At 55.5% G+C, this 12,245-nt stretch overlaps 2 protein-coding genes across 2 annotated transcripts; one reads left to right on the forward strand and one right to left on the reverse strand.

Moving 5' to 3' along the window:
• The first annotated feature begins 1,718 nt into the window (after window positions 1–1,718).
• On the forward strand, window positions 1,719–4,441 carry NCCRP1 (NCCRP1, F-box associated domain containing). The gene is made up of 6 exons (XM_016222364.2): window positions 1,719–2,034; window positions 2,518–2,580; window positions 2,670–2,721; window positions 3,372–3,467; window positions 3,960–4,098; window positions 4,223–4,441. The coding sequence occupies exons 1-6, from the start codon at window positions 1,719–1,721 to the stop codon at window positions 4,361–4,363; spliced, it is 807 nt and encodes a 268-aa protein (XP_016077850.2). The 3' UTR covers window positions 4,364–4,441.
• A 1,268-nt stretch (window positions 4,442–5,709) lies between these two features.
• On the reverse strand, window positions 5,710–6,944 carry LOC107544467 (syncollin). Its single transcript, XM_016222363.2, has 2 exons — window positions 6,550–6,944; window positions 5,710–5,719 (listed from the first exon to the last, which is right to left on the reverse strand). The coding sequence occupies exons 1-2, from the start codon at window positions 6,942–6,944 to the stop codon at window positions 5,710–5,712; spliced, it is 405 nt and encodes a 134-aa protein (XP_016077849.2).
• Window positions 6,945–12,245: the final 5,301 nt, after the last annotated feature.

Genomic DNA, 12,245 nt, shown 5'->3' on the forward strand with positions numbered 1-12,245 from the left:
ACAGCTCACTTCACCTCTCTGCCTCTGATCAGTGAATGGAGGTACTATTACCTCCCTAGTTTCTGCCTCCTGGGCTTGTTGAGAGGTTCAGTGAGTTAAGACAGTCCATTATCTCCCGTCTGCATCTGTGTGAGCCCGTGTTTCTCCCTAGGTGCGATTTGAATCTGGGTCCCTGTGTGTCTTATCTGACTGAGGCTCTGTGTATCCAACTCGCCACATACCAGCTGTGCAACCCTGGGTGAGTTACTAGACTTCACGGTCCCTCAGTTTCCTCGTTTGCAAAATGGGTTTAACCATAATATCTATTTCCTAGGGAGGATGCGGAGATTGAATTATTACCCCACCTAAAGAGTTTAGAACAATGCCTGGCACTGCCCTCCGTTGCATGAGTGTCATCATTGGGGTGTGAGCTCAACTCCCAGTGTCTGCAGCACGTGTCTCTCCCCAAATCTGGAGCAAGAAGGCCGGGAAGCATGTGGTTATCTGGAACCAGGCCTCTGTTGCCTCATCTGAGAAATGGGGATACCAACAGCACCCCTCACAAGGTGGGTGCGCAGGCGAGATGGGGGCTGGAGCGCACCGGGCAGTACACAGCTCCACACACACCTTCGCTGTCACCTCTCCTTTGTCACAGTAGCACCTCCCTCCCATGGCCTTAGAGGTTGAAAGGAACTTGTGCGCACTTAGACCAGCGCCTAGCAGGCAGTAAGCACTGGCTGGTGGCTGTTACCGGTAATCTGCGTGGAACTCTGCGCCTGTGCTTACCTGGTGTGGGATGTGGTGTGGGTAGGATGTGGCCATGGGCATCTGGCCCTACAGGTTTCTCCGTCACCCCACTTCCTCCGCACCCCTACCTCCTGCCTCCCCATCATCCCATCCCTCTCTCCAAACTCCCGGTGACCTCTGAGGGAGGAGGTTTGGCGGTCTGTGTTGCCTACCCCAGCCCCAGGAAGGGGTGTAGGCACCCCCAAAACCCAGATAGTGTTGCTGCTTCCCTCTCTGCTGCTATCTCAGTGTCTCCCCAGGGTCCCCCATCTTGGTGAGTCCCCATCAGTGGCTATAGGACTCTTTCTGCCCTGCACTCCCCACCTTGGTTTCCAGAACAGGAAATCTCAGGGTCCCAAGGGTGTGTCCCAGGTGAGGACACAGGAGGAAGTAGCCAAAGCAGGACCTCCCCCTCTACCCTCTCACTCCCACTGCTTTGGGGGGAGGCAAACAAAGGGGGGTCTTCATTAATTAACCTCCTGCCAGGCTGGATCTTACTGAGGTGGATGGGCCTTGTTAGAGAGCAAGGAGCCCTAGCATTAGCTCATTTGTCACAACCCAATCCCAGGGCCAGGGCCTGGGTCCTCGGCTGGCTCTAGGGAAATTGGAGCAAGAGGCTTGGGAAACTGAGGAGCGGTTGGAGGCCTGGACTCCTGGGTCTGAGACAAGGAGAGGGCCGGGCCCTGGACTCCTGGGTCTGAGACAAGGAGGGAGCCGGGGGCCTGGACTCCTGGGTCTGAGACAAGGAGGGAGCCGGGGGCCTGGACGCCTGGGTCTGAGACAAGGAGGGAGCCGGGGGCCTGGACTCCTGGGTCTGAGGGAGGAGGGGCTGGGGACCCAGATCCTTCCCCCAACACACCTCCCCTTAAATGCCAGCTGGAGAGCCCCGCCCCCTCCCGCCCCAGTTAACCCGAGACCTGCGGAGGAGCCGGACAGTCGCCCCGACCCGAAGGATGGAGGAGGTGCCGGGCGGACTCGAGCTCAGCGGCGGGATGGGAGCGGAGGAGCCGGCGAGTCCCCAGGACCCTCCGTCGCCACCGTTGCCACCGTCGCCGCCCCCACCGCCGTCGCCGCCGTCGCCCGCTGCCCCCGAGAGCCCCGGGCTGTCCCCGTCTGAGCAGCCGTCGGAGGCCCACGCTCGGCAGCTGCTGCTGGCGGAGTGGAGGCCGCCGGGCGGGAGCCTGCAGCTGCCTCCGGGCGTCTCCTGGACGCTGCTCTTCCTGCGGCGGCCGCTCTACCGCAACCTGCTGCGCTCGCCCAACCCCGAAGGTGCCGCACCGGGCGGGGCGCGGGCTCCCGGGGAGGCTTTCCCAGACCGGCTGTCTCTTCTTTCCGTCTGTTTCCTTGTCTCTCTATCCCTGTTTCTTTCTCTTTGTCATTTGTGCCTCTCTCTCTCCTTGAGGCTCTCTGTCTCTTTTTACATCATGTGTCCCTGTCACCCTAGCTCTCTCCTTCCCTCCTGCTCCCTCTCTCCCTTCCTCCCTCCGCCTGTTTTGTAAGTCTCCTTTCCTTGGTGCCTCCCTGTGCCTCTGTCTCTGTCTCACCAGATGCACATGGTCCCTCTCCCCCAGGACATTCTCAGAGCTCTCCCTGGGCCCTGCCTCACTGGTTCCTGCCAGGCTGGTCTGGCCTGGTGGGTGGGGCACAGATTCCTGCCCTTCCAGAGGAGCCCTAGGGGTAGGGGACAGGGAGAGGGTGGACAGGGACAGCCTCAGTAGGCCTGAGGCTCTATCTATCACCTGCCCATTTCAGGCATCAACATTTATGAGCCAGCACCCCCTACTGGACCCACAAGACAGCCCCTGGAAGCTCTGGGTGAGTGCTTGGTGGCTGGGCCCCAGGGCACAGTCAGTCCCGGAGAGGAGACGGGGGACCTTCTAACCCTGTGCTCCTCCACCTGGCAGGCAACTTCCGTGGGTGGTTCATTAGGACTGAGCAGCTCCAGCACAACTGCAGGTGAGTGGCCAGGACCCCGCGCCTGCATTTCATTTCTTCCTCTAGCCTTCCTTGCTGTGGGACCAGGAGAGAAGGACTTTCCCTCTCGGGGCCTTAGTTTCTTGCTCTGTAAACAGAGTTAGTCACCAGAGAGAATGCTCCTAACACACACAGCATAGGCTCTGGTCAGGTCTGGCTTATACATAGTAGGTGTTCAATAAATAGCCGCTATTATTGTTCCTCTGCTGAGCCTCTTTTGGGGGGGGAGGGGGGAGTCCCTAGGCCTCCTCTGTCTACGAGAAACCTAGAAACCGAGCCCTGCTTCTGGAGGTGGGTGAGACTGTGTAACTCAGAGGCTCAGAGTCACTAACACCCAGGGTTGGGATCCTGGCTCTGCAGCTTCTTTGCTGCTTGATCTTGGGCACATCACTTCCCTTCTTGAGCCTCAGTTTCCCTATCTGCAACACAGGGTTCAGAATGCATCACCCTCCCAGAGGATGATGGGAACCGAGATTGTAAGGTGCCGAGTGTGGGCTCAGCGCCCATAACTGTGTACCCTGGATATGAGGGAGCTACGATCAGGGTTTCCTGCTCCCTGGAGCGGGCTGACCTGGGAGATGCCCAAGAATGAGAGCAGGTCCCAGAGCCCACCTCCCTGTGCCCTCTCTCAGCTGGACGGTGAAGCATCAGTGTGTGGATCTGCTGGCCGAGGGCCTGTGGGAGGAGCTGCTTGACGATGAACAGCCAGACATCACGGTCATGGACTGGTACGTGCCACTGCCCCACCCAGGTGCGCACAGTGGATCCCCAAAGTGCAAGCCTCGCCCCATCCTCCCCTTTGGTCTGAGCTTCCCACCAGGACCCCCTGCCCCTGCAGGACCCAGCCCTGCCCACCTCTCGGGCCCCTTCTCTGGCACTTTCAGGTTTGGAAATGTGCCAGGCCCAAGGCCTGTTCCTTCCCTTCTCAAAACGGATCCCTCCCTCCCCTTTAGGAGTCAGTTACACACGGCTCCACCAGGAAGCTTTCCCTGACCAGCCCCCATCCGGGCCTTCACCATTCCTGCTTGTCACTGCCTGGTGACAGGTTGGCCTCCCCCACTGGGCTATGACTCGCATAAGGGCAGGGTGTGGGGCTGTCTTGGTCGCTGCCTCGTTGCCAGTACCACCTAGCCCACGTGCACAGACTGGGTGCCAGCCAGAGGTTGGGGTGGGGATGTTGGGGCTGCGGTGGCAGCTGAAGGCCTGAGCCCCACCCCCAGGTATGAGGACAGCCGGCTGGACCAGTGTGTCTATGAGCTGCACGTCTGGCTGCTGGCCGCTGACCGCAACACCATCATTGCTCAGCACCACGTGGCGCCCCGGACCTCTAGGAGGGGCCGCCCTGGCTGCTGGTTACAGGTGAGACTCTGTGCCCCAGCTGCCACCCCAGACATGTCCCAAGACCTCACAGAGGGAGGAGGAAGGGGAGCAGGGCTCGTGGGTCCCTAACAAGGACTTCTTTCTGACCGCGGCGCTGCCACAGGTGTCCCACGTGTTCCGCCAGTATGGCCCTGGCGTGCGCTTTGTGCACTTCCTGCACAAGGCCAAGAACCGCATGGAGCCTGGTGGCCTGAGGCGAACCAGGGTGACCGACTCCTCCGTGTCTGTGCAGTTCAGGGAGTGACGAGCTGCTGCGGGTCTGTTCTGATCCCTTGTCTCATCTCCCTACCTGCCTCTCAGCACCTCCCTGACGCTCAGTACCACCCTGACCCTTAGTAGCTTAGAGGCTCCTCAGCTTGACCCTGATAGCTCACCGCCTCCTAGGCCCCTTGATCCTGCCTGGTCCTTGGCTTCTCATTTGACACATCCTGAAATGCCTGACTCTTAGGCATTTCCCCTGCACTCTCTGGGCTCCATGGGGGCAGGAATCACATCTTCCTGAATCCGTGCTTGACACATAGCAGGAGCTCAGTACATCTTGGTTGACTAAACAAATAAACGTGTGCCCAAGGATGCAGAATATTTCCATGGTCTTTGTTCCTTAGAACTTCACTGAGTTCCTGGTCCACTCCCACCTCCTCTCATCCCTGATCCTCCAGCACTTGACAACTCCTCTATCTCCTGCACCACCCTTGACTTCTGATCTCTTCCAATATCCCTAATTTATGGTCTCTTAGCATCTTCACCTACCTGTTTCCCCATCTTGCTTAGATCCCAGAATCTCCCCCAAGTCCTCCCCAACCACAAAGTGTCATTCCCCCTAAGCAGTCCCCATACCTTTCCTTCCCCCAAGACCCTCATTTCTCTTCTTTAGTTTCTCCTAAGAGCCCCAAACCCAGGTATCCATCAGGGGCGCCCAGCCCTGGGGGTGAGAGTGGGAAGAAGTTGCAAACTCACATTTGCAGAAATATGCAAATTTGCACTAACATGTCTTCCATGTGTCGGGGAAGAGAAGGTTGAAAATACTGAACAACACTTCAGTCCTAGGCTCTGGCCAGATCTCACTACAGACCCTGGGCTGGGCTGATTCCCGAAGGCCTCCTACTGCCTCACACATAAATCCTGACTCTGGAGGTCCCTGGCAGGCCAGAGCAGCTGGGTGGCACTCAGGGAAAGGCCATCTACCAAAAAGTTGGGGGAGCATGTCAGTGTTGAACTATCAGCTGGCAGCTTCATTGCAGGCCACACATGCTTCCTGTGGGTGTGTGTCTTTGTGCACACCCACATCCATGTCAGAATCAATGGGTATGTGCCCACCACAGCACTGTCACAGGTAGGGGTCGATCTGGCATGACCACCCTGCTGTCTCCCCATCCCACCCCTGTCCTCTGTGGACGTGGGCCCAAGTGCACACAGATGGCAGACAAGGACAACGTGATAAGGGCTATATTACAGAAAAGGCAGGGTGGGAAGGGGGGCAGGCAGAAAGCTCTCTTGCTTTGGGATTGGGGCCTTCAGCAGGCCCCAGGGACAAGGCCAGGTGAGGGGCCCATCATTCTGTAGGGGCTGAGATCAGGAACCTCTAAGACATCAGTAGCATCTGCAACAGAAAAAAAAATTATCACCAGGAAGTGCCAGAAACTCAGAGATCCAGGGTGTTGGGGGGGCTCTAGAAACTTGAGATGAGGTGGGGGGCTGGGGCTGGGCTCCAACTTCAGGAGCTAGGAGTCCTGGCCTGGGATTTTGGGGCTGGGGGCTCTTGGAGCTCCTGGGGGTAGTGGGCGGGGGGGGGGGGGTTTGGAGAGTCCCAGCCAGAGTCTATGAGCTTGGATACCTGAGTGCAAGTTGGGCTCAGAGGCCTCCAAATTGGGTTTGGGGCTCCAGAACCTTACCAGGGACCCTAGGACTGGTTTGTAGGGTGGAGGCTGTCTTAGAGGGTGTAGGTGGGTAGGGAGCATAGGGCTAGATAGGGTGTCCCTCGAATTGGGTCTGGGGTCGAGGTCTGGGTCAGATGTAGAGGCCTGGGGAAGCTCTGGGATCTGATGATTTGGGGAGGAGGTGGGACTGCCTTAGGGGGGGCTCCAAGGTGAGGGAGGGGATGGCTCAGCATCCCCAGGCTAGGCTGGGCAGCTGCGGAGTTAGTGGCCCTCCCTGGGGAGCACAGCTGTGGGTAGGCAGGTGGGGGAGTGGGACAGGAAGGTGGGGGGGGATGGGGTCAGCTTCTGAGTGTGGGAATCCCAGAACTGGGCCTGAGAGATCCCAGGGGCATGGGCTTAGGGGAGCGGTGCAGGTGAGAAGGGGGACCTCCAGGACTGGGCCCAGGGACTCAGGGCTCTGGACAAGCCCTGAGGCCTGGACGGTGGGGCTGGGGCCTGGGCTGGGCCCTGAGCTCTGGCCGCGGATGTGGGCACGGGGCGGGCAGGAGGGCACCTGCAGTGGAGGGAGGAGATGGCGTTGGACCAGTGGCCGAAGATGCCCCTGCGATACTCCTCAAGGCGCGGGTAGGTGCCGGTCTTAAACTTGTGAGTTTTGCCGGCCTTGCCGCGGCGGGACCACACGGTGAGCTCGCAGCGCGGGGCCACCACCAGGGAGGAGATGACATTTGTCCAGTCAGAGGGCAGGAAGGGCAGGTCTGTGTCGGGCTCTATGGACAGCTCGGCGCCTGCGCAGCAGTTCTCGTAATAGGGGTCGCTCTTGTCGTAGACCTTGGCGCAGGTCCGTGTCCCATCGGGGTTCTTGAGGTCAGCGGCTGCGGGACAGGCGCCTCGGACGCCGGGGATGGCCACCAGGGCCAGGGCCAGCAGCAGTGGGCACAGCGGGGACATCGTGACACTGCGGAGCGGCCACACTGCGGGGCCGCGCCCCTGTGCGCTTTTATGCTCCTGACCCGTGGGAAGGGACAAGCTGCGAGATTAGGCCTCGGCAGGGAAGGGGAGGGCGACCCCTCCCCGGGAGCCGGGACAACTTCCTGGCCCACGTGGCCAACACACGACCCAGAAATACAAGGTGCACATATTTGTGTGCAACGGAACAGCTGAAGTTCTTATGAGGCAGCAACGATACACGGGGAGTCGATACACGGGACCCGAGGGCAGTCACCTGCCCACAGCCCGGTGGCAGGGTGACCGGGCTCGGGCGGGAAGGGCCCTGAGAAGGCGCCAGGAGGGAACCGCCGCGCTCCCTTGGGCGCCCGGGAGGCTGCGGGGGGGAGGGGCGGGGCCGGTCCCAAGGCCTCGGGAACGCGGAGGCTGGAGATAAGGGGAGGCCGGAGGGAAGGGGCCGGAGGGGGGCGGGGAGGGGCCCCCTGCCTCGGGCGGGCCTTTCTCACCAAGTTTGGAACCAGAGTCTGCGAGGCAGGAGCAGCCTATTAGTGTAACGCGAACAACCAAGTGAGGCCCCGGCAGGTGGGGCTCGGTTGGTTGGGCTGCGGTCCAGGGCACCCGGGCACCCAAAGGTTTGGGGTTCAGTTCTCCGTCAGGGCTCATGCCCGGGGTTTCAGGTTCAATCCCTACCAGGGGGGTGCAAGAGGCAGCCAGTCTAGGTTTGCTCTCACACAGATGTTTCTCTTTCTACCACCTTCCTCTCGCTCTCTAAAAAATCAATAAAATAAAATGAAATAAACTCATTGCAAAACACTGTGCAAAGGCTTGGGGGAAATTGCTCTAAAAGTAACGAGTGCTTACAAATGGACAGGAAAGAAGATATGGAACAGCCCCTTACCCCTAAGATGGATAAGCCCAGGAGGCCGAGAGGGAGGGAGAGAGGCTGCCAGCCCCCCCCACCGCTTCCTAGGAGCTAAAAGATTTTCCACCAGGTTGGAAATCTTGATCTCTAAAGCAAATACGATCTATTGAAATGTATAATATTTCTTAAAATATGGTTTTATTGATTTTAGAGAGAGGAAGGGAGAGGGAGAGAGATTAAAAATCAACAATGAGAGCGAGTCATTGACAGGCCGCCTCCTGCACACTCCCTACTGAGGATCGAGCCCCCAGCTGGGGCATGTGCTCTGACCCATTACCACGGATTCCAGCCATGATCTCCTGGTCATGGGTTCACACTCAACCGCTGAGCCACGCCAAGCCGGCTGAAATGTATAATACTTTAAAACTTTTGTATAGCAAAAAACCCAAAAACCTAATCTGGGGGAAAGATATGATTCCTGTAACATACAATAAGTGCTACCAATCAGCACATTTCACTGAAAATGTTTTTTACATTTCACCAAAAAAGGTTTATTGGCCTTTTGGGTAGAAACGGGAATTTTTTTGCCAGGAAGGGTGATCCCGTCCTGCCTCTGCTGGAACCAGCATGTGGCCTCCTCCTTGCTGACTCTGTGTTTGGCCCCAAGCAGCCTGTCCCGCGATTCTTGTCTGAGATGCTGAAAGCTGGCCACCCAGCACCACATAAGCCAAAGGAAAAAGCAGGGAGCAGGACAGGAGGTGGAGGGAGCCTGGGATCTCGGGTGGGACAGGCCCCGGGCACCTGGGAGCCTGGCCAAGGCCCTTCAGAGGCTCTTTGGCACTCCTGGTCTCCCGCCAGACAAGAGCAGGCTCCAAGTGGATGAGCTGCTCTGACAGACAATAGTTCACACCTGTGGTTCTGTGGGTGAGTCCAAGTCTGGGCCTCAGTTTCCTCATCTGGAAAATGGGCAATATTTCCTCCTACGCTAGAGGACTATTTTGAAGATTATAAGGGATAATTGAAAGCTCGAGGGTCAAAGGAACAGCCTGGCACCAAACCCCAGCTCCTCCACCAGCTCTCGCACAGGCTTCCACAGGGTGGAGACGATGGTGGTGCCGCCTCGGAGCGCAGGTGTGAGGAGTAAATGGGCCAAGCCGCGTAACAGCGCTGACAGCAGGCCCACTAAGCGCCATAGGAGCACGTGCCATCGACAGTATTAGAGAGCCTGGCACACAGTAAGGACTCGGTAAGTGTAAACCAGCACACAACACTGATCTGCTGTCCACAGTCACTCAGCTCAGACTCCCTACCGGTCCCCTCAGATGCCATTGCCACTTTGGCCAGGGCAATGCAGTGACTGAGGCCAAACGCTGTAAACATGGAGGTGGGTTCAAATGGGACTCTGTCACCTTGCTGAGTGACCTTGCTGGCTGTGTGACCTTGCGCAAGAACTCACTTCTCTGAGCTTCAGTTTCCTCCTACCTTCAGTGGGATGATATATATGATAATAGAAATAGAATATGATGGTATAAAATCATTTTATACTCCAAAGTAACTTAAAACTAATATAACAAAATATTCATAAACACAAATACTCTACATAATTGTTCTTTATAAATGTAATATGAATACTTAGTATGCACTCTTGAATGAGACAGTGGCATAAATAAATAATATAAATATAAATATAGCTAATATAAATATAGAGAGCACAAAGTATAGTACCCAGCACATGGTAGGTGCTCAATAAGTAGGACTATTCTTAGAATGGTTCTGAGACCCCGGCCCTTAGCCTGGCCCTTCCCTAACCCAGTTCTGGATTCTTCTACCTCCTTTCCTTCCATGATCCCATGAAATCTACCCTCCAGCTGCTAACTTCCCAGGGAGGCCTGTTGACCTCAAGGACACAGCAGCCCCGCCCTCCCAGCTCTGCAAGGGCCCAGACACAGGGATGGAGACGTGGTTTGTGTAGCACCCTTGGGCACAGTCACCTAGAGCTCCACCTGCCCAGGAGGGCCATGAGCTTCACACACAGATGGCTACGTGGGTCAGCAAGGAGACCCGGAGAGGGTGGCAGACCCAGGGACAGGAACACGGGACCCACTGGGCCACAGCACACAGCCAGCATCAAAGAGAAGCCACGGAGATCACAGCATCCCTCATCCAGGCACACCCAGGGGCGGGGGGGGGGGACACTCCTCCACACAGCCAGCCAGCCGCTCATGGTCACTGAATCTCATTGGTGACTGTATGCATTGAGCGTAGACACATGCTTGATACACAGTCCCAGACAATGTCCCCCCACAGAAGCACACACCCCCATCACCGACAAGAGCCCAGCCCCCACCCACTCCCACCCTACACCCCACAAAATCTCAAACTCAAAACACACTGACATGCCCGCGTGAGGACACACAGCATCTTCATCCAGAACCAATTTCCTCACTGTTTATTGACACAAACAGGACCAAGAGTAGGAAAATAAATAACTCCTTACCACACATGTCTTTTTCCAAATGGAAGAATGCCTGCCCTTGAGGAACCCATGAGCCCTTGAGAAAGTCAAACTGTAAATCAATAATTCAAACACGATGTAAACCGAGTTATGACAGAGGCCTTGCAAAGGATCCTGGGAATGCAGTGGGAGAACAGCCGGTTTGGGTGGTTGTTTTAGCCACTGATACAGTTTGATTCAGACAATAAGGAAAATCCCTCTTTTCAGATCTCACAACCTTGACATCACATTTTCACCAGCCCATGAGACAGGAGCTGGCGTGTGCCTGAAATTGCCAAAAACAGCATTAGTCTCAATCAGGGTAGGGCCTGAATGTAAACAACATTACTGGTGGCACACAATTTAAATGGAAATGCTGCCCGTTGCATAAATACAGGAAAATATTCAGATCAGTACTTAAGTTCACGCTGGTTCATCAGAACTCATTAATTACACTTCTGTAGTGATGTCACCGAGTGGGATTATTTCTTAAGGACTAACATGATTCTCCAGGGCAGCTGTAACTGCGTGGTTTGGAAAGAGTGGTCCTCAAAGTGTGGTCCCTGAACCAGCAGCATCAGTATCGCCTGGGAACTCCTTAGAAATGCAGGTTCTCAGCCTCATCCGGGTCCTACTGGGTTTGAAATTGTAGTGGTGGGTAACCCAACAACATCCAGGGTAAACAGGGGACCCTGGTCATCATCAAGAAATGCCCCCTGGCCCAGTTCAGTGGTTGAGCATCAACCTATGACCCCGGAGATCGTGGCTCACATGCCTGGGTTTCGGGCTCAATCCCCAGCAGGGGGCATGCAGGAGGCAACCGATCAGTGACTCTCATCATTGATGTTTCTCTCTCTCTCTCTCTCCTTTCCTCTCTTTGAAATCAATAAAGATATATATATATATACACACATATCCCCCTGGCTCTAGCTTGTTTGGCTCAGTGGTTAGAGCACTGGCCTGCAGACAAAGGGTCCCCAGTTCGATTCTGGCCAAGGGCACATACCTTAGTTGCAGGCTTGACCCCGGCCAGTCAGGGCATGTGTGGGAGGCAACCAATCGATGTGTCTTTCTCATGTCGATGTTTCTCCCCTCCCCCCGAAAAAGCAATGGAAAAATATGCTGCCAGTCGTATAAAATTATAGCACATGCGTGGCCAGGTATCTCAGTAGGGTTCTAGCTGCTTAGAGCCTCATCCTGACACTCCAAGGCTGCAGGTTAGATGCCCGGTCAGGGCACACAGAGGATGCAAGCAATGAATGCATAAGTAAGTGGAACAGCAAACTGATGTTTCCCTCTCTCCCTCCCTTCCTCTCTCTCTAAAAATAAATAAAATAAATTTAAAAATTAGTGTTTCTCTCTTCCTCTTCCTCTCTCTTTTTAGAGACAATCAATCAACCAATCAATAAGAGTATAACACATACAGTTGTGTATAGTACATAACACTTGATAATAAATGGCTATGTTTCTGTATTTACTATACTTTTTATCATTATTTCAGATGCACTCTTCTACTTATGTAAAAAACTTTGCTGTAAAATAGTCAGAGGGTTATGTCGGCAGCAGCCTCGCACATCCCGTGTTTACCGTGTTTCTTGATTACACCATTTTCTCTTGTGCTTGATTTAATATCATGTTTTATTTATTTATTTATATCTTTATTGATTTCAGAGAGAGAGAGATAAAAACATCAATGATGAGAGAGTCATTGATTGGCTGCCTCCTGCACGCCCCCCCTGGGGATCTGGCCCCAACCCAGGCATGTGCCCTGACCGGGAACTGGGATGACCTGGAACAGAGGCCAACCCTCAACCGCTGAGCCACGCCCAGCTGGACAGTGTCCTGTTGTTTTATACATTAGTGTGGCCTAAATGTGCAGACTTCCTAAAGTCCACAGTAGAGGACAGTAGTGTCCCGGCCTTCACATTCCCTCGCGCCTCACTCACTG

The sequence above is a fragment of the Miniopterus natalensis genome, chromosome 18 (assembly GCF_054644295.1).
Source record: "Miniopterus natalensis isolate mMinNat1 chromosome 18, mMinNat1.hap1, whole genome shotgun sequence".
Lineage (NCBI taxonomy): Eukaryota > Metazoa > Chordata > Mammalia > Chiroptera > Miniopteridae > Miniopterus > Miniopterus natalensis.